The sequence below is a fragment of the Muscardinus avellanarius genome, assembly GCF_963383645.1.
Source record: "Muscardinus avellanarius genome assembly, chromosome: 6".
Taxonomy (NCBI): domain Eukaryota; kingdom Metazoa; phylum Chordata; class Mammalia; order Rodentia; family Gliridae; genus Muscardinus; species Muscardinus avellanarius.
The window spans coordinates 78,062,307-78,085,869 of NC_137791.1; the positions used below are offsets into that span (position 1 = coordinate 78,062,307).

General features: G+C 43.1%; 1 protein-coding gene across 1 annotated transcript; it reads right to left on the reverse strand.

Annotated features, from left to right (window-relative positions):
- Positions 1 to 7,917: 7,917 nt before the first annotated feature.
- ODAPH (odontogenesis associated phosphoprotein) lies at positions 7,918 to 18,050 on the reverse strand (the record flags this gene model as incomplete). Its single annotated transcript, XM_080698066.1, has 2 exons — positions 7,918 to 8,267; positions 17,984 to 18,050. 2 exons carry the CDS (start codon positions 18,048 to 18,050, stop codon positions 7,918 to 7,920), a joined length of 417 nt encoding a protein of 138 aa, XP_080554192.1.
- Between the last annotated feature and the right edge of the window lie 5,513 nt (positions 18,051 to 23,563).

The window sequence follows — 23,563 nt, forward strand, 5'->3', positions numbered from 1 at the left end:
ATCATATATGTAGTTGTATCACTTTAATTTCCTTTAACCTTTGTCTTTCATGACATCTACCTTTTTTCTTTCTTTCTTTCTTTTTTTTTTTTATTGGTACAGGGGATTGAACTCAGGGACATTCTACCTCTGAGCTACACCCTCAGCCCTACTTTTTATTATTTTTCTTTCTTTCTTTCTTTTTTTCTTTCTTTTTTTTTTTTTTTTTTTTTGTGGGTCTGAGGATGGAACCCAGGGGCATTCGACCTCCGAGCTACACCCCCTGCCCTATTTTTTATTCTTTATTTTGAAACTGGGTCTCACTGAGTTGCAGAGGGCCTCACTAAGTAGCTGAGGCTGTCTGCGAACCGCGACCAGCGGTTCTGCCACCACGCCCAGCTTTCTTATTTTTTTTTTTTTTAATTTTATTTTATTGGTGCACTGTATTCATACATCATAGTGGGATACAAACTTTTGTAGACATACATGCACACATCGCCCAGTCAGCCCCCACCCGATCCCCACCCCATTCTCTCCCCATCCCTCCCTCCCATGCTTGGCTTAGTGGTTGACATCTAGTATTATAGCAATTTATCCAAAATTAAAAATGATAATCTCACATAACAGTTTCATTTGTCTGATACCAAGCTTTTGATGACTTAAAGATAACATTTCAATATTTCTTTTTGCTTTCTTTCTTACCAGAGAATATTTTTTTCTTTTTTTTTAGGTGAAACTATCATATATTTATTTTTCAGAAAAAAATCTATCCTGATATGGAATATGGACTCTAGATACCCAAAACAATCTCGAAGCAAAAACAAAGCTAGAAGATGTATATTTTCTGATTTCAAACCATATAAAGCTACAATAATTGAAACAGTGTAGTACTGTTCTAAAGGCAGATATATAGACCATTGGAGTTAAATACAAGCCTAGAGATAAATTCTTCCCTATATTGTCAAGTTATTTTTGACAAGGTTTCCATGAAGATTTGGTGGTGGAAATAATAATCTTTTAACTAAATATTGTTGAAAAATAATAATTACATGGAAAAGAATAAAATTGGACCCTTACCTAATCCCACATACAAGTATTAACTCAAACTAGATAAAAGACCTAAATATAAATCTTAAGACTATAAACTTTTAGGAGAAAATCTGGGTCATAAAACCTCACAACATTGAAATTGGCAGTGATTTCTTGGATATGATTTCAATGGCACAGGCAACATAAGAATATACAAACTCCCTAAAAAATAAAAGAAAATATTGTATATCCAAAGACAATGTAAACAGAGTTAAAAGTTACTAATAGAATTGGATAAAATATTTCCAAATGCTATATCTGAAGGTATATTAATATTCCAACTAGAAATCCTAAAAATTAACAACAATAAAGGCAAACAATACAATTTAGAGATAGGTAAAAGACTAACATAAATAATGAATCTCCACAGATAACCAATCTTAGTTGTCTGTTGGATGGAAACTCTTGTTTCTCTGGTTCTGGTGAGTTTTACCTATTTCTTCTTTGTAGTTAATCTCTTTGAGTATTTTCTCTAGCGCTGGTTTTGAAGACATAAATTCCTTCAGTTTCTGTTTGTCATGGAAGCTTCTTATTTCTCCATCTAATTTGATAGAAAGTTTTGCTGGATAGGAAATTTTTGGCTGGAAGTTGTTTTCTTTCAGAGTTTGGAATATGTTACTCCAAGCCCTTCTGGCTCTCATGACTTGGTTTGGGAAGTCTGGAGTGATTCTAATTGGTTTGCCTCTGAATGTCACTTGGCCCTTTGTTTTTGTTGCCTTTAAGATTCTCTGCTTGGCTTCCACATTGGTCATTTTGACAATTATATGGCGTGGGGATCCTCTTTTCGGATCCTGTCTAAAGGGAGTTCTATAAGTTTCCTGGATCTGTGTATCAACCTCTTGCTCTATATTTGGAAAATTTTCTGCTATTACTTCCTTGAAGAGATTGTTGATCCCTTTGGTATCACTTTCTTTTCCCTCCTCTATTCCAATTATTCTTAGGTTAGCTCTCTTAAGATGGGCCCATATTTCTTCAATGTCAGATTCCTGCTGTTGGATATCTTTTTCTAGATTAGAAACTATGCATTTATTTTTGGATTGCTCATCTTCTAAGAGCGAGATTCTGTTCTCCATGTGTTCTAATCGGTTGTTTGTGCTTTGAATTGAGGCCTTTACTTCATTAATTGCATCCTTTATCTCTTTTTGGCTCTCTCTGAGTTCTTTTCGAAGCACCTCTATTATTTCTACAGTTATTTTCCTGATTTGATCTTCTAGAAATCTCTGATTTTCTGTTTTATCAGGTTCTGATGTTGTGGGGTTGTGCACATTCATTACTTCAGTGTTATTCCTCTTTCCCATGATTTTGGAGGTTTGTGCCTTCTCTGGGTTCTTCCCTTGGGTCACTATGGCTTCACTTAAGGTGCTCTGGATCTCGAGTCTGTATTATCTCAGACCCTACTACTCCTTTACTGGGTTGTATCACAGAGTCTCCAACCCAGGGAGTCGATAGAGGCTGCTTTAAACTATGGGGGGTGCCAGGTTGCACGCTCTCCTATGGTGTGATATCTCTGCCACCACCACTCCCTCACTGGGTCAAGTCCCAGGAGGCACAACACTGGGATTTCTCCTCTGTGGCCCGCAATTTGACTCACTGTTCTTGAGTACGTAGATGTAGCTGTACTGGACTCGGTGAATTCACTGCTGCTGCCGCCGCCGGTAGCAATATGGCGCCTCTGCCACGCCCTCGGCCATGAGGCTGGCGTATTTTTTCTTCTCTGGTTTTGATTTCCACTCTGAATCCCTGCAGCGTGTGCTGAGCTCAGCCACTGGGAGCTTTAAATGCTGTCTGCGCCGAAAGATCCCACCTGGCTGTTCCGCATCGGCTCACCTCGGCTTGCTGTAGCCGTCCGCTGAGTTCGCCGCTGCCGCCGGCAGTATGGCACTGCTGCCGCGTCCTCGGGCGCGTGTGTCTCCTCTGTGGCCCTGAGCTCTGTTCTCAGTCCGCTTTCTCTCTGGAGCCTGGTTGTTTTTTTGTTTTTCTGGTGATGGTGTTTTCTGGCTATGAAAGGCGCTCTTTTTGTGGTAATGGAGATTGGTTGTTAGCGGGACTCTTAAGCCCCGCTTTTCTCGGTCACCATCTTCCTGGAAGTCCTTATTTTTTTTTTTAAGTGGAGGACCTCACTGAAACGGGGGTTTCTTGCGAGAAAACCCCGGCGAGTTCTTGTCTACGGTGAGCGAAGAATGACACCCGCAGACCTCAGGAAGGGGAGTAAAAGGTTTATTGGAAGCAGCAGGGAATGGGGCAAGGGTGGCTGAACACCCTCAAAGGGTCTGGAACTCTGGGTCCAGCAGCTGCCTTCAGGACAATACTTGAGAGTAGCCCAAGCCGAATTGCCTTCAGGTGCAGGCTGCTTTCTTCCGGAGTCCAGAAAAGTGGCCGAACACCCCATTGGGGCGGTCGGAACTCCGGGGTCCAGTAGCTGCCTTCAGGGTCACTACCTGAGTGTCGCCCGAGCCAAGTGCCCATCAGTTGCAAACTACTTTCTCCCAGAGTCCACGCGATCTGCCAGAAAAGAGGTGCAGGTCACCCCTAGGGGCCTGGTCAGCCATGATGTCCAGCAGAGGCCTTCAGGTCACTACTCGAGAGTCACCCGAGCCACGTGCCCTCAGATGCACTCTGCCTTCTCTCAGGGCCAACACCACCTGCGAGAGAGAGAACAGCTCCCCAAAAGGGGATGGGGTCCCCGAGCAGGAAAGTCCCCGCTTTGCCATCCGACTGGCCAATGCCTGACCGCTTGCAAGTCCGTTTGTGGTTAGGGTGACTCCAAGGAGAATTTGCATAGGGCATTTGCAAGTCCTTTGAAGGGTCTCCTTTCAGGAATGCCAGACTTGCTCGGTGGGTTTGTTGATTAGGAAACTCAGGATGGCTTTGTGAAGCTCTGGCCTTCTTATCTCCTGAGCCTTTGGAGTTTCAGGCATTTGTCGCCCCTCAGGAAACTCAGGAAATTAGCTTTTTTCTACCAAGGCCTTTTCCCTATCTGCCTATTTCCTTTCTACCTCCTCATCACTAAGTACTGGGATTACAGGTGTGAGCCACCATGCCTGGCTACATCTAGATTTTTGAAGGTGCCAGTTTTGAATATATTCCTTGATTTTAGTTTATTTGATAATTAGATTTAGGTTATGTGTTTGGAGCATAATTAGAACTTTAGATTTACATAAGTTACTACACCCTTCTAACAGACCACGAACATACCTTTGTTGCCTTAAAAGTAGGTATATGCAGCTGGGCATGGTGGTCCACCCTTGTAATTCCAGTACTTGGGAGGCTGAAAAAGGGGGATAGCAGTTTAACGCCAGCCTTAGCTACTTAGTGAGGTCCTTTGCAACTCAGTGAGACCTCATTTCAAAACAAATAATTATAAAATAAGGCTGAGGGTGTAACTTGAAAATAGAATGCCCCTGGGTTCTATTCTATTCCCAGTACTGCAAAAAAAAAAAAAAAAAAAAAAAAAAAATCAGAAGTTAAAAGGAACTCAATCAAGAAACCAGTTTACTTTGAGATATTAATAACTGAAGATTAGTTCCCCAACTAAAAACTCTGTCAGGGATCACTATATAATTTATACAGATATATAAAATTATAAAATATATAAGATACAAACAAAATATAAAATATAATGTAAACTATAAAACAATACAGATAAAAGCAAATTTACTAACCCCAAGGAACAATGAAAAACTTATATATAAGCATACATATTTATATATGTGTATGTGTGTGTGTGTCTGTGTGTGTCAGTGTGTTTCTGTGTGTACTGGGGATTGAACATAGGGGCTTTATCAAAACAAATAAGTATCTTGGTATAGGGAACTGAACCAGGAACATTCTGCCTCCGAGCTTCACCTCCAGCCCAATTTGTTCTTTTGAAATAGGGTCTCACAAAGTTGCTGAGGCTGGCCTCAAACCTGTGATCTTCCTGTCCTCCTAAGGGATTACAGGTAATATACCACCACACCCAGACAAACAAATATTTTTTAAGACACAAAAGCAAATACTTTTTTTTTTTTTTGCTGTGTTGGGAGTTGAACCCAGGGCCTCCCACATGCTAGGCAAGTGCTACACCACTGAGCTTCCTCCTAGAGTAAGCATAATTTGTAACTGAAAGCGTGGGCTTCTCATATGGGCAACTCTGTGCATGTTCCAAGATGAGGAAAGATGTAATTTTTTATTTTGCAGGTTGGGGATGGAACCCAGGGGCTTTCGACCTCTGAGCTATACCCCCTGCCCTATTTTTTTTTTTTTTTATTCTTTATTTTGAAACCAGGTCTCACTGAGTTGCAGAGGGCCTCACTAAGTAGCTGAGGCTGTCCACGAACCGTGATCCTCCGGTGTCAGCTTCCCAAATGCTGAGATTACAAGCGTGCGCCACCTCGCCCGGCTGGAAAGATGCAATTTTTACCTGAAGATTTTTGAGAAAGCTATGAAACTATGAAATTCTATAGAGTCAGCCTCCCCCCCACCCCCGCTCTCTCTCCCTCCTCCCTCCCTCCCTCCTTTCCTTTCCTTTCCTTTCCTTTCCTTTCCTTTCCTTTCCTTTCCTTTCCTTTCCTTTCCTTTCTTGTACTGGGGATGGAACCCAGAGGCATTCTACCTCTGAGCTACACCCTCAGCCCTGTTTTTTTCTTTATTTTGAAACAGGGTCTCACTAAGTTGCGGAGAGCCTCACTAAGTAGTGGCAGCAAATCTTTGATCCTCCAGTCTCAGCCTCCCAAGTAGTGTGTCACCACACCCGGCTAGCCTGTTTTCTAAGATAGATGCAGTAATTGATACATTGAAACTATAAATCCATCATTAGTATGTCTTAGTTTACCTGAGATTTACTACATATTACCTAGCAAGGCTTCCTAAGGAGCTAGATTTTAGGACTGTTTAGTTTTTAATTGCAGAAGTTCTAAAGGCCCCTTTCCCTTACCCCAGTGCTGGGGTTTGAAGCCAGGCAAATATTCTGCCACTGAGCTACATCTTCAGCCCCCAAGTCCTAATGTTTGGAGAAAGAAAGGCCAAGCAAAGCCAGGTTGGTTCGGGTGTTTACAGCACTGCAGGGCAGCAGCACCTAGGTGTACTGTGAACATGGCTGGAGGAAGGGCCAGATGGGAGTGGGATTCAAATGCAAACCTTTATGTGTCTTCAAGTTTGCCCAAAGATTGCTCTTTTCTGGTATGTCTCCCACTAAAAGGGAGAGCAGGTGAGGTTTATTTCAAAATATAGTTTCTGGATGAGTATTTATTTAAACCTGCAAATGTGGCCAGGTGTGGTGGCGCACGCTTGTAATCCCAGTGCTTGGGAGGCTGAGACAGGAGGATCGCACAGGTTCGAAGCCAGCCTCAGCTACTGAGTGAGGCTCTCAGCAACTTAGTGAGACCCTGTTTTCAAATAAAATATAAAATAGGTCTGGGAGTATAGCCCGGAGGTAGAAAAGCCCCTGGGTTCCACCCCCAGTACCACACACACACACACACACAAAAAAAAAAAAACCCTGCAAATTTGAAGCAAATATCTGTTCCTATAATGAATAATTGCTATGAAATACATGAAGAAAATGTTCTTTCTCCTTTAGACATTTAATGAAGCAAGGAAGTACAGCATGATGATTTTATATCTCCCTCCTTTTCCCAGGCATCCATTCCCAGAGTTCTCATGTTTTTGTGTTATTTTCTTTCTTTCTTTGTAGCAGCACCTTCTGAACATAATTCTTGAGAGGAACAAGTTGTAAGCCACTGATGACACATGTAAAACCTAAGTTCCTACATATTGGCAAGATGATGGCACAAACGAGAAGCAATATTTTACAGAATAATCAATGAATAAAACCTAGGATTTGTTTCTCAAATTGTACTCTGAAAATGCAAAGGTCCCAGAGTCATATGAACTTTGTCTACAAAGTTCCAGAGTTATCAGAACATCCAGGTATTTATTTATTTATTTATTTATTTATTTATTTATTTATTTATTTATTTTTGTGTGTACTGAGGATTGAACCCATGGGCTTTCAACCTCCGAGCTACACCCCCAGCCTATTTTTTATTCTTTATTTTAAAGCAGGGCTTCACTAAATTGCAGAGGGCCTCATTAAGTAGCTGAGGCTGTCCACAAACCGCGATCCTCCTGTCTCAGCCTCCCGAATGCTGGGATTACAAGCGTGCGCCGCCATGCCCGGCTCCCAGGCAACTTTTTAATCAAGCCTTTGGGTATAGAATTGTATGAACAGTTTGAGAGAGAAATATTTCATTTTAACTACTGTGCATATGATGATAATAGAAGAAACAGTAAGCTTCTTAGCAAACTAATTATACCATTTGCTTAAAAAGTAACATTTAAATAAATGTAGATACTGCAGTTAAAAAATACTTATTCGGGCTAGATAATTCAGTTTATTATTATGAAGAATTACCATAGCCAGATTCCCCCATAACTTGTTTTTTCTTTAACCTTTATAAATTATTTTAAAGCTCACATTGTGAATACCTTGCTCTATATGTATCCTACTGAGCTTACGAGGACTGTCATTAATTCCTTCATTTAGTTCATGATGATCTTTTAAGTGTTCTTCCTGCTACCTTCGAAGAGGGGGCTAACGTGGCTGCCGTCTCAGCATGGATAGGAACAATTGGAACAGCCCATTTTAAGATTAATTTGCATTAGTATCTGAGGAGTTAAAAATAATGTATTTACTGTCTTATGTTGCAAACAAATATAACCTCTAATCCAATATCTTCATTGCTGACAGAGAGAACCATTTCTACCCAATGGCGTTTAGGATATTTCATCTCCAAAAATTTTAGTTTGGAAAGAGAAAACAGACATCTTTCTGTTGCCGTTTCACAGGCACCGGCTTCTTTCGCTTGGTCATGTTCGGGCTGCTCTCCTCTCTCTGCTTTCCTCAGATGAGCTTTCTTTCCGGACTCTTCTGACGAAATATCTTCCCCAAGTGAAGGGCCCCCGTGGCCAGCGAAATGGCCGGAAGTGGAAGGGGTGGTTGCACCTCGGAGGGAGGAAAGGTCTGTTGGGAAACCTGGGGTAGACTCCAGGCCTTCTTGGTGGAAAAAAGGGGAAAAGAGTCCTGGTTGCCCTTGTGGTGGCCTGGACCCTCGTCACGGGGTTCCTTGTCGCAGGCGGAGGGGTGAGTGTAAAGATCTGGCAGTCTGTAGGGTTGACATCATTTTGTGAACCTCCAGGAGGGGTGACTACTTCTTGTCCTGTGAAGAGGAAAATGCAAGTCAGGAAACAGGCCCAGGAACAGAAGCAAAAGGCAGATAGATCCTTTAGGGTGGGAGCAGGAAAGAAATAGGGGCACAGAGAAACAGACTGCTATGGCTTAAATGGTGCTGTGGACTCTCTTTCTTTCTTTCTTTCTTTCTTTCTTTCTTTCTTCCTTCCTTCCTTCCTTCCTTCCTTCCTTTCTTTCTTCCTTCCTTCCTTCCTTCCTTCCTTCCTTCCTTCCTTCCTTCCTTCCTTCCTTTCTTTCTTTTCCTTCCTTCCTTCCTTCCTTTCTTTTTTTCTTTCTTTCCTTTAAGGTACTGGGGATAGACCCCAGGGGCATTCTACCTCTGAGCTACACCCCCAGCCCTATTTTTTATTCTTTATTTTGATACAGGGTCTCACTGAGTTGCAAAGAGCCTCACTGAGTAGCTGAGGCTGCTGCGAACCCCAATCCTCCTGTCTCAGCCTCCCAAATGCTGGGATTACAAGCATGCGCCACCACGCCTGGCTTGGGCTCTTTTCTTATTCAACTAAAGTTTGTTGAACAGAAAAATTAAAACTAATAGGTAGCTCTGTGCAGCTTTAACAAGTCTTTATTACAAAATCAGTAGGAAATAGAAAGAGAAGAAAAAGCAGCATGTTGGCATGCACTCTAGAGAGCCAGAAAATGGAACTCTAACCCTTCTTGGGACCCCAGCCCTTAAGTAGATTTTGTATTGACATCTTATCAGCGTTACCAAGGCAATAGGTATTGGTTGCTCATCAACTATGGGTGCTTCAAAGCAGCACATAGTTTATCTTTCCTCTATCCAGGCCAAGTCACAGAGCAGAGGGGGTAAACAGAGGCACTGATTGCCTCTATATATTTTTAGGGCTAAAGGCTTTGTCTCTAAGGCTTTTACTATAAGTTAATCATTAGAGTGAAGGGCAAAGAGAGAGAGGACCTCCGCATTATAACAGCTCCCGCCCCTCCCTGCCTGAGCCCCTGCGCAGCACCCAGGCTCTGATTACCTTTTTCAGTTTGGAAATTGATACCAAAGTAATTTTCCAATACCAACACAGAGACCTCTCACAAGTGTGTTCAGAGACTTGCTGAGATCAATAAAATGAAGCAGGGATGTGCATTATGACTCAGCATTTCCACTCTGGAGAACTGACCCAGGACAAATAAGTGTCTATGTTTGCAAAAAACGAATTCAAGAATATTCATAGCAGCCTTATTCATGATAGCCTAATCTTGGAAACAATTGAGGTATCCAGTTATAGGAGAATGGGTAAACAAACTATGAATATTCATGCGATGAAATAGTAACCAGCAATGAAGAGGGAAAACTACTGATACCTACAACAATATGGATTAATCTCCTGGATATTATGTTGAGTATAAGAAGTAGTAGTCCATTTATATGAAGTTCTAAAGTAAGCCAAACTAATCTATGATAAAGAAGTCAGAATAATATTCAACTCAGGGTTACAGAAAGTATTATTTACTGGAAAGAGTAACTAGGGAACCCTTTAGAAATGTTCTATATCCTGAGCCAGTTGTTGGGACACACGCCTATAATCCCAGTACTTGGGAGGCCGAGGCAGGAAGATTATGGGTTCAAGGCCAGTATTTGGTAACTTAGCTAAAACCCTCACAATTTAAAAAAATAAAAAGCTGTGAGTGTAGGTCAGTGGTAGCTCTACCCACAGGTTCAATCTCCACTAACGCCCCTAGTGTTCTATACCTTGGTCTGGGTTCTGGATCTTGATCTTGTGTACATATACATATGTATATCTTCAGAACAGGGATAAACAAAAGAATTGATGAATAGGGTTAACTCTGCCAAAGGTAGAGACCATGAATGTTATCAATGCACTTAATTAGATGGGTAAGCTTAACTTTAAGATATGACAGGTTCCCAGATCAGTCACATTTTTTTGTTGTTGTTCTCACATTTTAGAACACGTGTGATACCAGACAGTAATCCAATCTAACCACTATGTGTTTAGTTTGCTGGAAGAATTTTTTTTTTAGCACTGGGGATTGAACCTAGAGGCATTCTACCTCTGAGCTATACCCCCAGCCCTATTTTATTCTTTATTTTGAAACAGGGTCTCACTAAGTTGCAGAAAGCCTCACAAGTTGCTGAGGATGGCTGCGAACCTGTGACCCTCCTGTCTCAGCCTCCCCAAGTACTGGGATTACAAGCGTGTGCCCTCGCTGAAGAATGTGTTTTTTATGTGGTCCTACCCACATGCTTGGGTGGGTGATTGGGGCAAGCTTATAGCTTGATCTTGAGCCCTTGGGAATTCCCAAAAGACAGCCCTGAACACTACTGGACATCCCACAGTCTAGCAAGCTCTAAAATCTGCCTGGCAAGTTCTAACACCCACAGACCATAAGACTTATGGAGTAGCTTCAGGTTTTAAGAAATGAGATGAGTCAAAGAGATGGGTGGGTGGTTTGCTCATTGTAAACAGCTGGAGCAGAGCAGTTTAATGAATGGCAGAGCACAAGGCCTAGGTAGGTCTGGTCTGACGGAAAAATGTCAAACTGGCCTTAATAACAAGGCTAGCTTTTCCCTTAGTGAGTAGATTCTGGTTAGAAAGTTCTCATGTTACAAAGATTCAAAGCATCAGAAACAATGAGTGATTTGTCATCCAGTCATTTTATGTGCTTTAAAATTTATTTTCACGCTTGTAATCCCCGCACTTGGGAGGCGGAGACAGGAGGACCGTGCAGGTTCAAGGCCAGCCGCGCTGGCTTAAGAGACCCTGTCTCAAAAAATATATATAAAATAGGTCTGGGAGTGTAGCCCGGAGATAGAAGGGCTTCCAGGAACCCCAGTACCACCTGTAGGAATGCTGGAAGAAGAGTTTTCCCCCCGCAGCATGAGAATTTAGTTAGAGAAGCCTTCTCCTCTATTAGGATTAAGAAAATAGGATATAAAATAAGATATTAGTATATAGAGTTAAGATATAGATATAGAGTTAAGATATAGAAGTAAGGTAGGATCGGAAGCAGAATGAAGATCTGTAAGCCAAGCTGTCCAGGTTGCAGGATTCAAGGACCAGGGTAGGGGACCCGCCAGGTCAAAGATTCTAGTCTCCAGCTTGCCGGCCAAGATCTCTGTCCTCCCCACACTGCCCCCTCAGAGCTGCAAGCAACATGGGCCCCATCCCCATATCTCTAAGCCAGGTCAGCCCTCCCTCTCCGGCCTGGGGAACAAGGCCATGCTAATCTGCTCTCCAGGCAGATTCCTCAGCGCAGAGATAAGCCTGGCCCAGCCAAGGTGGGTGGGAAAGGCAGCCCTAGGGAACGAACACATACCATAAGGGAGATAAGCAGTCTTCAGCAGGCTCTGACCTGTGTGGTGCATGTTTTAAAATTATTGGTTGTACTTGTTTGTCCTTGTATCTGATTGGTTGTATTCTAAGGTTGGCGGGCTCGGACTTTTGGCGGGCTCTGACGTGTGTGTAACCACTCCCTCCTGGGGCTATAAATTCAGACCTTGGAGTGAGCTCTGGGTCGAACCTCAACCATTTAGTGTCTTGGTCTCGACCCCTGGCTAGCCGGGACAAAGCTGCAGTACAATAAACCTCGCTTGCATTTTACATCTCTTGTGAGTCCTTCGTTATTTGGGTTGGTGGGCGATTCTCGGACCCTTCACACCAAAAAAAGAAAATTATTTTATGTAGTCTTAGTTTAACTTCATCATATGATTTCAATACCCAGTACCCTGGGTGGGTGTGGGGAAAGGACTGATATTTTATGCAAGGATCAGACACCCATTTAAGCTAACTTGAAAAGAGTACAGATGGGGGTCAGCAGGAGAGTTTGAGCATACGGATACCCTGGGTTTGATTCCCAGCAGACACACACACACACACACACACACACACACACACACACATGCACGCGCGCGCAGCTTAAGTACAGCCAGTCCTCAGGTGGACCAGTCCTGGAAAGTCAAGAGTCAAGAACTTGCTATCTCTTAAAATCCTCTACAAAATGTTCATTCTTCATTCATTTCAAACATCCTCTCTACCTAATTAGATTGCTTAGCTTCATATTTCAGAGAGAAAACATGGAGATCTGCCATGAACTTCTTCGGCTCCTACTTTTCTCTCTTTAAAGACAAGTCTATGTACTACATAACTATTTAATCCATTGGAATCTGACTGTCTCCTCTCCTCCACAAAAGCTAGTTTGGCAAAAGTCATCAATAGTCTTGGGCTTCTAAAAAGTTGGTTCCAGGTATTAAAATACCATTTCTTTCCCATTTCCCTGGCTCCCATTTCAAGTTCAGTCCCCTCGGGGAGGCTGTTCCTACCTGGAGGCTGGGCGAAGGCCCCTTACAATATTCTCCCTTGAGAAAATGAGACTAAGACACTTTGGACTACACAAAAGGATTAAATCCACATTATTAATTCTTACTGATTTCTGTTTTGAATCTTTATAACATAAGAACTTTCTAACCAGAATCTAGTTACAAGGGGAAAAGCTAGCCTCATTACTAAGTCCCATCTTGACGTTGTGCTACCAGATGCGGCCTACCTAGGCCTTGCCCGCTGCTGTTCCTCTATGAGGCCACCTTCATAATCCTCAGCAGTCACGTAGTCATCGCTGAGTGTTCATATTCCTGCTCCGCTGAAATATCCAGTGAATATCTTGCAGACTGCTACTTCCCCAGCCCTAGCCCAATGCCCACAGTAGAACTGAACTGACCAAAAGAACTCTGTTTTTGTAACTGCAAAAGTTATCATGTTCCTTCCTCTTAGGGAGAGTATGACAATAAGCAAATATTTCCCATATATTATGTACTTATATGCCACCAGAGGCACTGAACATCAAACATGAGAGTCCTGCAAGCTTAATGACACCAAAGTGGGTCAAACTTTTTTTTTTTTTTTTTTTTTTTTGTGGTATTGGGGATGGAACTCTTCTACCTCCGGGCTACACTCCCAGACCTATTTTATATTTTATTTAGAAACAGGGTCTCTTAAGCCAGTGCGGCTGGCTTCGAACCTGCGTGATCCTCCTGTCTCCGCCTCCCAAGTGCGGGGATTACAAGCATGTGCCACCACGCCTGGCAAAGTGGGTCCAACATTTTGATGTACATTATAAACATGATGGAGGGAATAATTGTGTTTAAAAACATGGCTCAGATCCAGGCTCACCAAGCTTAACAACTGTGTGAATACGAAGTCCTTAACCTCTTTGCATCCTTTTCCTTATTTGTAAAATGGAGAGAATACTACCTATCTCATCAGTTTGTGAATTTATCTGAAGTAAGATGCATAAATCTGGGCATCGTGGTATAATCCCAAGACTTGGGAGGCTGAGACAGAAAAATCACAGATTTGAAACCAGCCTCAGCAATTTAGCAAGACTCAGCAACCTAGTGAAATCCTATTTTTTAAAAAATGGATGGAGCCGGGCGTGGTGGCGCACGCTTGTAATCCCCGTGCTTGGGAGGCTGAGACAGGAAGATCGCACAGGTTCGAAGCCAGCCTCAGCTACTTAGTGAAGCTCTCAGCAACTTAGTGAGACCCTGTTTCCAAATAAAATATAAAAAAGGTCTGGGAGTATAGCCCGGAGGTAGAAAGCCTCTGGGTTCTACCCCCAGAACCACACACACAAAAAAATGAATGAATGAATGAATGAATGAATGAATAAATAAATAAAAAGAGCTATGGTGGGGGTAGTTTGGAGATAGAATGCTCCTGGGCTCAATCCTCCAAAAATGTGTGAAGTGTTCAAAATAGTGACTTCATACAATATACATTTAGCGTTAGCTATTATTATTATTAATCATCAATGTAATGAAAGAGTCTATTAGCATGAGCCTCATTTTCTTTTTAGGGGGGTCTGGGGATGGAATCCAGGCATATTTGACCTCCGAGCTACACCCCCTGCCCTATATTTTATTCTTTATTTTGAAACCGGGTCTCACTGAGTTGCAGAGGGCCTCACTAAGTAGCTGAGGCTGTCCACGAACCGCGATCCTCTGGTCTCAGCCTCCCAAATGCTGGGATTACAAGCGTGCGCCACCACGCCCGGCTGAGTCTCATTTTCTTAGGCTCACCTGGTTATATCTTATATACAATCTATACACGAAGAATAGAACTAAAGGACCCAGATGTTCTATGAACAAACCCTTCATGAAGAGAAGGGATTGTTGACTTGGTCGTTGCTGAAGTCCTCAACACCTAGAATAGTTTTTCATTTAGAGTAAATATTTGGTGCTCAGTAAATATTTTATGAATTCAAAAAATGAAATGGTCAGGCAGACACTGAGTTTTTGTCTATATATTCTTATAGTACGCAGGGAGTATTTAATTCAAGTCTCAGAACACTTGTAATAATAATTTATATTTAAAATTACAGTATAATTTTACAAGTCAAAATATTGCTTGAAATTTGGATATCAAATTATTATAGTCTAGACATGAAATTCATAGCACACCAACAACTAGCACTTTTTAAAAAAACAGAGTAATGATGAGAAGACCTTTGTTGTAATTACATGCACTCTGTGGTTATTTAAGCAGACAATAGCTGGTTTGTAGTGAGCTTTACTGACTTTTGGAGAAGAAGCTTTGTCCCTGGTATTTAAGTATGCAGTTCCTTCCTGCCATGGCACATGGAGATGTGGGATAGTTCTCTCGTGTGCTTTCAGAGTTGACCCAGAAAGAGATAAGTCCTGTGTTTAATTTACTCTCAGTAACTGCAACCCAATGCGTTTTGTGGATTCACAGAATTCTTGGCGATCTTGGTCAAATCTCTAATTTTAAAGATAAAGATTTTGGCCCAGTAGGTATTCCGCGGGCCTCTTTCAATTCCTTGCTGTAAGCGACGCCATTTCAATAATGTGCAGGTTACCACGTCAGATGCTGTGTCAAATACAGTGACGATAAAGACACAGAGCCTGTACACGAGATTCTACAAACACACAGGTCTGCAATGCAGACTGGGACACAAAGCATGCCTCGAGGAGGTAAGAAGTCAAAAGTGTGTGTGTGTGTGTGTGTGTGTGTGTGTGTGTGTGTGTGTGAGCGAGAGAGAGCGAGAGAGAGAGAGAGAGAGAGCGAGAGAGCGAGAGAGAGCGAGAGAGAGAGCGAGAGAGAGAAATTGCGACTTCACAATTATGTGTCTTAAGAAAGACTGAAAGATGATGTTATGGTAGCATTTAAATGTTGAGACTTGAAGCAGAATCTCAATAAATAGAAATGAAAGCAGGAGGAAGGAGCAGCTGCGGCTGCTGCCGTGGGGGAGGGAAAGGAGGAGGAAAAGGAGGAGAATTTGTTTGGAGAGCCACACATGACTGACTGTTTTTGGCACGCCCAGGGTGTGCATAAGTGATTGATGAACCGAGGCTAGGGCTGCTGGGATAGAGAGAAGCTACACTGGAAGGATTGCTCAATTCAGAAATCAAATCTCACATTGCAATCAGTTTCATTTACTTACTTACTTACTTACTTACTTACTTACTTACTTACTTACTTATTTGTGGAACTGGGGATGGACCTCCAGGGCGTTCTGCCACTGAGCTACATGCCCAGCCATTTTAATTTTTAAATTTGAGACAGGGCCCATGCTAAGTTTCCCAGGCTGTCTTTGAACTTGTGATCTCCTGCCTTGAGTTGCTGAGATTCTACCTGTGTGCTCCCACACCCAGCAATTGATGTCTTTACAAATGAATAGAAGGAAACTCTAATCTCATAATAACTTGCTTAGCTACATGTTTACAAAACCTCCCAAAGAGAAGGTGAAATCCTTGTCTTTATACTTTACACATTTCCCATAAACTGGAAAGAATGTGAAACATGACTAGTTCAGCTTTATGATGCCTATCTTATTATCTATTTATTTTTATTTTTTGTGGTGCTGTGCATTGAGCCCAGGAGCATTCTACCTCTGAGCTATGCCCCTAGCCCTATTTTTTATTCTTTATTTGGAAACAGGGTCTCACTAAGTAGCTGAGGCTGGTGGAGAACCTATGATCTTCCTGTCTCAGCCTCCCAAGTACATGTGTGCCACCACGCCTGACTATGTATATATGTATGTATGTATGTATGTATGTATGTATTTTTGTGGTTCTCAGATTTGAAACCAAGAGTGTTCTACTTTAGAGCTTCACTCTCAGTCCTATTTTATTGTTTACTTTGAAACAGTCTCACTAGGTTACGGAGGGCTTCGTGTTGTGGAGGCTGGCCGTGAACCTGTGATCCTCCTGTCTCAGCCTCCCAAGTACTGGGATTACAAGCGTGCACTGCCAAGCCCGGCTATGATGCCTCTTTAAGAAGTCACTTTCAGCTGGTGATGACTGGGGGTCCTGTCTTGGGACTTGGGGATAGCTGTTGTTTATAATCTATATTCCCTGGCCGTCTGAGGGCCAGAGTTTGTACAGAGATTGGGTAGGGGGATCTCTGTGTGTCCTACAACTGGCTCTGATGTCTCTACCCCTCTCCAATCAGCTAGGTGTGTGGCTAAACCCTGCAGAGCTTCCCAGGCCAGGGCAGGAGCATAAAGGGCTCTTTTTGATTCTGTGTCTCTCCTCCCTGAATGACATCTAGTTTTTAAACTAAGACAAACTGTGGGAAAAATGATAGATTCAATGTCTCCGAGGTCTCCTTCTCCTTCCCCTCTTCTTTGCTTTCCTTTCCCCAGGGGTTCACAAACCAATTCTTTTTGTGGGATTGAATTCTTTTACCTCCAAGCCACACTCCCAGACCTATTTTATTTTATTTTTTTGAAGGGGGGAAACAGGACCTCACTAAGTAGCTGAGGCTGGCCGCGAACCTGTGATCCTCAGCCTCAGCCTCCCAAAGTACTGGGATTACAAACGGCGCCACCACACCAAGCTCTTCACAAACCAATTCTAAGGCTCAGGTCACCTGGAGTTTTAGTAGTGGAGGAAAGGAGAGAGAATAAGGACAATGGAGAAATCAATTTTAGGTAATCTTAAAGAAAGAGACCTGTGCTCACCTCAGCAGCATCAAGACACAGCTCACGAGGTATGCTTAGTTAGAGAAGTGATAAAGACTAAGCCCCCACTGTGGGCACGTGTCTGTGCTTCTGGAGATGGGAAGAGGCAACAGTTCTGTAATTCAAGATGGAGACTGTTACCTTCATAACAATAATAGCTAGTATTTTTTTTTTTTTTTTTGGCGGTACTGGGGATGGAACCCAGGGGCATTCTACCCCCAAGCTACACCCCCAACCCTATATTTTATCCTTTATTTTGAAACAGGGTCTCACTGAGTTGCAAAGGGCCTCACTAAGTAGCTGAGGCTGTCTGTAAATTGCGATCCTCCTGTCTCAGCCTCCCGAATGTTGAGATTACAAGTGTGCGCCACCACGCCTGGCATAATAGCTAATATTATTAATATGAAGAATTTTTCACATGTTGCTCACTTGGTCCTCAGCCCCCCGCCCCCAGCAATGATATTAATCCTGTCAAGTCACATGGGAGGAGTCTGATGCTCAGAGAGGTTGCATGTGTCTAAAGCCACACAGCTAGAGCAGAGACTGGGACCCAGGTCTTTAGATGATAAAGTGCAGCCACACAAGCTGATGGAAGCAGATATAACCACACAAGCTGATGGAAGCAGATATAAATATTTCCAGTTTATGGGAATGTGTAATCATGGAGCCAATTTCCTCTTTCCATATAACTTATTAATTAGCAGATCCACGGTAAAATAAAAACAAAACCCTTACCTTCCGCCACAGTTACCACCAACCAGCAGACCAGTACCCAGTAGGAGAAGCGGAGTCTGGGAGCCATGGCGTCCACCCTGGCAGTCACTGCCTGGAGCCCAGCGTGGCTTTAAATGGGAGCAGGTGAGTCACCAGCAGCCTGATTCAGGTAATTTGCATTTGCATAGTGGACCACAGCTCTCAGACCTGCGGTGTGAGGGTAAGAAATCCTTAAGGAAATACCAGACAGTATGGATCAACTAGAAGCGCCACCACACTCATCGCACCTTGATTTTGGACAACCCCACCCTCACCGACCTTTTAACCCCTCCAGCCTTCAAGCCTTCCGTGCTAGTGTCTCTCTCCTCTCTCTGTCCCTCCAAATATACAAACATTTTTCAAATATCTTTTTATTGGTGCACATGCGGGCACAATACTTGGTGTTTCCCTCCAGACCCACCCACGCCCTCCCCTTCCCTATACATGCCCTTGAGATTGGTATTGGAAATTTCATATTAGTACGTAGTACTGTTTTAACCGTTGCCTTCATCGCGTCTCCTTCTCCACCCCTCTTCTAATCCCTTTTCCGTAGCTCCATTATAGTCTCCCCTCCTTTACCTGAAGTCTATTTATTTATTTATTTATCTTGGTACTGGGGATTGAACCTAGGGGCATTCTACCTCCAAGCTACAGCTACAGCCCTTTATATATGTATTTTCAGAAACAGGATCTCACTAGGTTGTGGAGACTGTCCTCACACCTGTGATCCTCCTCTTTCAGCCTCCTAAGTACTGGGATTACAGGCATGCACTACCTGTAAGGCCCTTTGGTTACCTAGTTTCTCTCTAGCTTCCACATATGAGCGAAGACATACAACTGTTTGCTTTCCAAGACTGGGTAATCTCACTTAGCAAACAGTCTCTAGTTCTATTTTCTTGCAAGAGACATAGTTTTGTTCTTTATGGCTGAGTAAAATTCCATTGTGCATGTATTTTTTTTTTTTTTTTTTGTAATTCAGTTTTGTAATTCAGTCATCTGTCGATGGATACCTAGGCTGGTTCCATGATTTGACTATTGTGAAATTAAAATGAGAATTAATAAATGAGATGGCATTAAATTAAAAAGTCTCTGCGTAGCAAAGGAAGCCATTACGAGTCTAAAGAGAGGGCTTACAGAATAGGAAAACTTTGCCAGCTATCCTCTGTTAGAGGACCATCATATACAAAAAGCTTAAAAATCTAAATGCCAAACCCCCCAAATAACTCAATAAAAATGAGCAATTGAGCTGAATAGGAACTTCTCAAAAGAAATACAAATGTCCAATAAATATATAAAAATGTTCAACATCATTAGCAATCAGGGGAATGTAAATCAAACTACATTAAGATTCCATCTAACTCCAGTTAGAATGGCAATCATCAAGAATACAAATAAAAAAAAAGAATACAAATAAATGCTGGTGAAGATGTAGGGAAGCAGGAACTCTTTAACACTGTGGGTGGCACTGCAAATTAGTTGCAGCCACTGTGGAGATCAGCATAGAGGTTCCTCAGAAGACTGGGACTGGAAGCCGGGCGTGGTGGCGCACGCTTGTAACCCCTGCATTTAGGAGGCTGAGACCAGAGGATCGCCGTTCGCAGACAGCCTCAGCTACTTAGTGAGGCTCGCCGCAAATCAGTGAGACCCTGTTTCAAAATAAAGAGTAAAAAATTGGGCAGGGGGTGTAGCTCGGAGGTCAAATGCCTCTGGGTTCCATCCCCAGACCCCCACCCCACCCCAAATAAAAGGAAGACTGGGGACTGGAACCGCTTTATGAACTAGTTATATCACCCCTGGGTATCTTTCCAAAGGAATTGAGGTCAAAACATCACAGCAATACATGCATCCCCATGTTTCGAGCATCTTCTTTTTACTGGGGAGTGTGGTCCTCCTCTGCAGGAGAAGGGGACTGTCCAGGAAATGCTTAGCACTGCTTCCCTCTGTGTAGCTGACTGACTCAACGTAGTCGAACCTGAGGTGAAGGCCGTTATCCTGAGACTTCCAAGGCTGTTCTTAGCTCTCTGACCATGGTTTCTTCTTCTCTTCTCTGCATTTGTCCAGGAGACAAAAGCAGTAAAGTCAGAAAATCACCCCTCCAAGGTCATCATTTACGCATACATATAAATTCGGGAGTGTAATTTAGTGAGTCCTGCTTCCAGGCTTCCTTCTAATTCACCGAGTTGCCTGTAAGCTAGATGTGATACAACCCTGCCTGGTTGGTTTCCTGAGAGAAGGACTGTCAGTTGCTGGAGAATGAGGGGCAGTGGTCACAAGTGATTAAGAAACTGGACTCAGAGTTAGGAAAAACTCCAGTCTTGGTTCCTTTCCTTATTAGTGGGGTCACTGTGGTGAGTCCCTGGGACTTAGTCTGCAAAGTAGAATTTGTAGTACTGTGTCCGCCAGCTTTCCATCACTGTGGTAAAATACCAGAGAATCAACTTGTAGGCAGCAGAGGTTTATTTGGGCTTATGGTTTCAGAGGAACAGGTCTGTGAACTGTTGGCTTTGCTGCTTTGGGCCTGTGGTGAGACAGTACTTAGTGGGGGTAGCACATGGTGGAACCACGACACTCACTTCACGGTGGCTGGAAAGCAAAGAGGGAGGTGGGGTCCCAGTATGCCCAAAGGAGCACGCCCAGTAACCTAACTTCCTTCCGCCAGGCCCCGCCTCTTAAAGGTTCTACCACCTCTCAATATCGCCACAGGCTGGCGGCCCAGCCTTTAACGCTTGGGCCTTTGTGGAGCACCTATCCAAACCATAGCAAGGACCACCCTCAGAGGAGTGTGAACAAAGGCGATTACTGACATAAAGCGTCAGCCACGGTGGCCAGCCTGTAAAAGAAAGGGTGTGTTTGTGGTTGTTATTAAATTAGAGCCCCAACTCATAATTTATTCTCTTAGGAGGTTGTACTTGGTAAATCCTTTAGTCCCTCCAGAGCATTTAGAAAGAACAAAATTAAACACAGTCCCTGCCTCTGAAGGGCTCTGTGAAGATAAGAAATCTGTGAGGACAATCCAGTGAGGGGCTGTGCTCACTGTGCCACCATTCAATGAGGACGAGTCAGAGAAAAAGCACAAATGAAGTGCTTGTGAACTACGCAGGTTTGACGTTTCTACTAGGTAAGGTTCTAGAACAGATCATTATTATTGTAACTATTATTACTAATTTTGTAGTGATGAGGATTGGGTCCAGGGACACTCTACCTCTAAGCGACATCAACTTTTTTTTTTAATTTATTATTTTATTTATTTATTTTTTTGAGACAGGACCTTGAGAGTTGCCCAGGCTGCCATCCTCCTGTCTCAGGCTCCCAAGTAACTGGGATTACAGATGTGTGCCACCATGCTTGGTTAGTGTGTGTGTGTGGTACTGGGGGTGGAACTCAGGGGCTTTTCTACCTCTGGGCTATACTCCCAGACCTATTTTTATATTTTATTTGGAAACAGGGTCTCACTAACTTGCTGAGAGCCTTACTAAGTAGCTGAGGCTGGCTTAAAACCTGTGCGATCCTCCTGTCTCAGCCTCCCAAGTGCTGGGATTACAAGCGTGTGCCACCACGCCCGGCTCCAGCCCTATTTTATATTTTATTTGGAAACAGGGTCTAAGTTGCTGAGAGCCTCTCTAAGTAGCTGAAGCTGGCTTTGAACCTGTGCAATCCTCCTGTCTCAGCCTCCCAAGTGAAGTACTGGAAGGCTTATAAGTGTTGTGCACCACCACGCCCGGACTATTTTGTGTTTTTTTGAGGTCTCTTTATGTTGCCCAGGCTGGTCTTGAACTCCCGAGCTCAAGGAATCTTCCTGCCTCTGTGGAGCTGTGGCTGAGGAAGCCGAGGGGACAGTCATAGGTAAGAGAGTGAGGAGGGACAGGAGGCTGGGTCGTTGCTCTGAGTGAAGTGGGATGTTACCGGAGGATTTTCCAGAAGGTGTGACATGATTTATGCTTTATTACTATTTTTACTTTTGTCTGGGAATTGAACTCTGGGGCATTCCGAATCTGAGCTACACTCCCAGCTCTTTTTATTTTTTATTATTTTTTTATTTTGTATTTTTTGGTGGTACTGAGGTTTCCTGGAAACCCTTCTACCTCCGAGTTACACTCCTAGACCTATTTTATATTTTTTATTTGGAAACAGGGTCTCTGAAGCCAGCGCTGTTGGCTTTGAACCTGCACGATCCTCCTGTCTTCGCCTCCCAAGCTCTGGGATTACAAGCGTGCGCCACCACGCCAGGCTGTTTTTTTTTCTTTTTTTCTTTTTTCTTTTTTTGTAGTGGAACCCTGGGGGTTTTCTACCTCTGGGCTATACTCCCAGAGGTATTTTATACTTTATTTGAAAACGGTCTCACTAAGTTGCTGAGAGCCTCACTAAGTAGCTGAAGCTGGCTTCAAACCTATGCGATCCTCCTGTCTCAGCCTGTCAAGCACTGGTATTACAAGCATGCGCCACCACGCCTGGCTATGCTCTTTTTATTTTCTAAATTTGGAAACAGGGCCTCACTAAGTTGCTGAGGCTGGCTTTGAACCTGCGATCTTCCTGTCTCAGCCTCCCAAGTACGGGTATTACAGGGGTGTGCCATTGCACCAACAACATTTTTTTTTAAATTTATTTTTCTGTGGATCATATTGAAAATGGCATACATTCAGACTGTGCTTGGTGCCCTGGATTGTTGGAGTAAGACAGTTGGTTATAGTAGACAACTGCTACAGACTTGAGGGGAGACAGGATGACTCACGCGGGGGTGATAGCCTTGGAGGTGTGAGAGACCTAGGCGTGTTCTGGAGGTAGAGTTGACAGGATTTCCTGATGAATTAGGAGCAGGGTGTGAGTCACAGATAGCACTGTGGTTTTTGGTCTGTGCATTTGACTACTGGGGCTGGGTATGTTCAGATGATGAGATGATGGTACAGCAGAATTAAAAATGTTAGCATGTTTTTTTCATAGATAAAAATGGCTTATTCTGGAGAATCCACTGGTGTTTAGTGAGTAAACACTAGGAAACTTGATAACCTAAGACCAGTTATTAAAGAGTCAGTGGAGGGGTGGCTCAGGTGTGAGTCCCAGGAAACCTCAGCACTTAGAAGGATCTGCCTTACATCCTGGCTGGTGGTGCTCTGATATCCAGAAAGGACATCTGATGGACAGACAGGACGGGGGAGCAGATGGGTGGGTGGCTGAGGCAGTTTCTGCTGACCTGCCTGGATGTTGACTCAAGTCTGCCAGTTTTATCCATTTTTCATAGACTGAAATTGTTGGTTTTTTTTGTTGTTGTTTGTTTGTTGTTTGGTTTTATTTTTTGGTCCTGGGGATTGAACTCAGGTTTCTGGGCACACTTACGCACATGTTCTACCACTGTGCTATCTGGCTAGCCCTGAAATTGGTTTTGAATTTGTCTCCTGCCCTGGACTTTGATACCCTAGATGGCATGAACCTAATCTTTTTATTTTTAATTGTGGTGAAATGTAAAGTTTACTATTTTGGCCATTTTATGGTACAAAGTTTTTGTACCATAAAAATTTCTGGTACAGGGTATTGAACCCAGAAGTGCTCCACCACTGAGGTACCTCC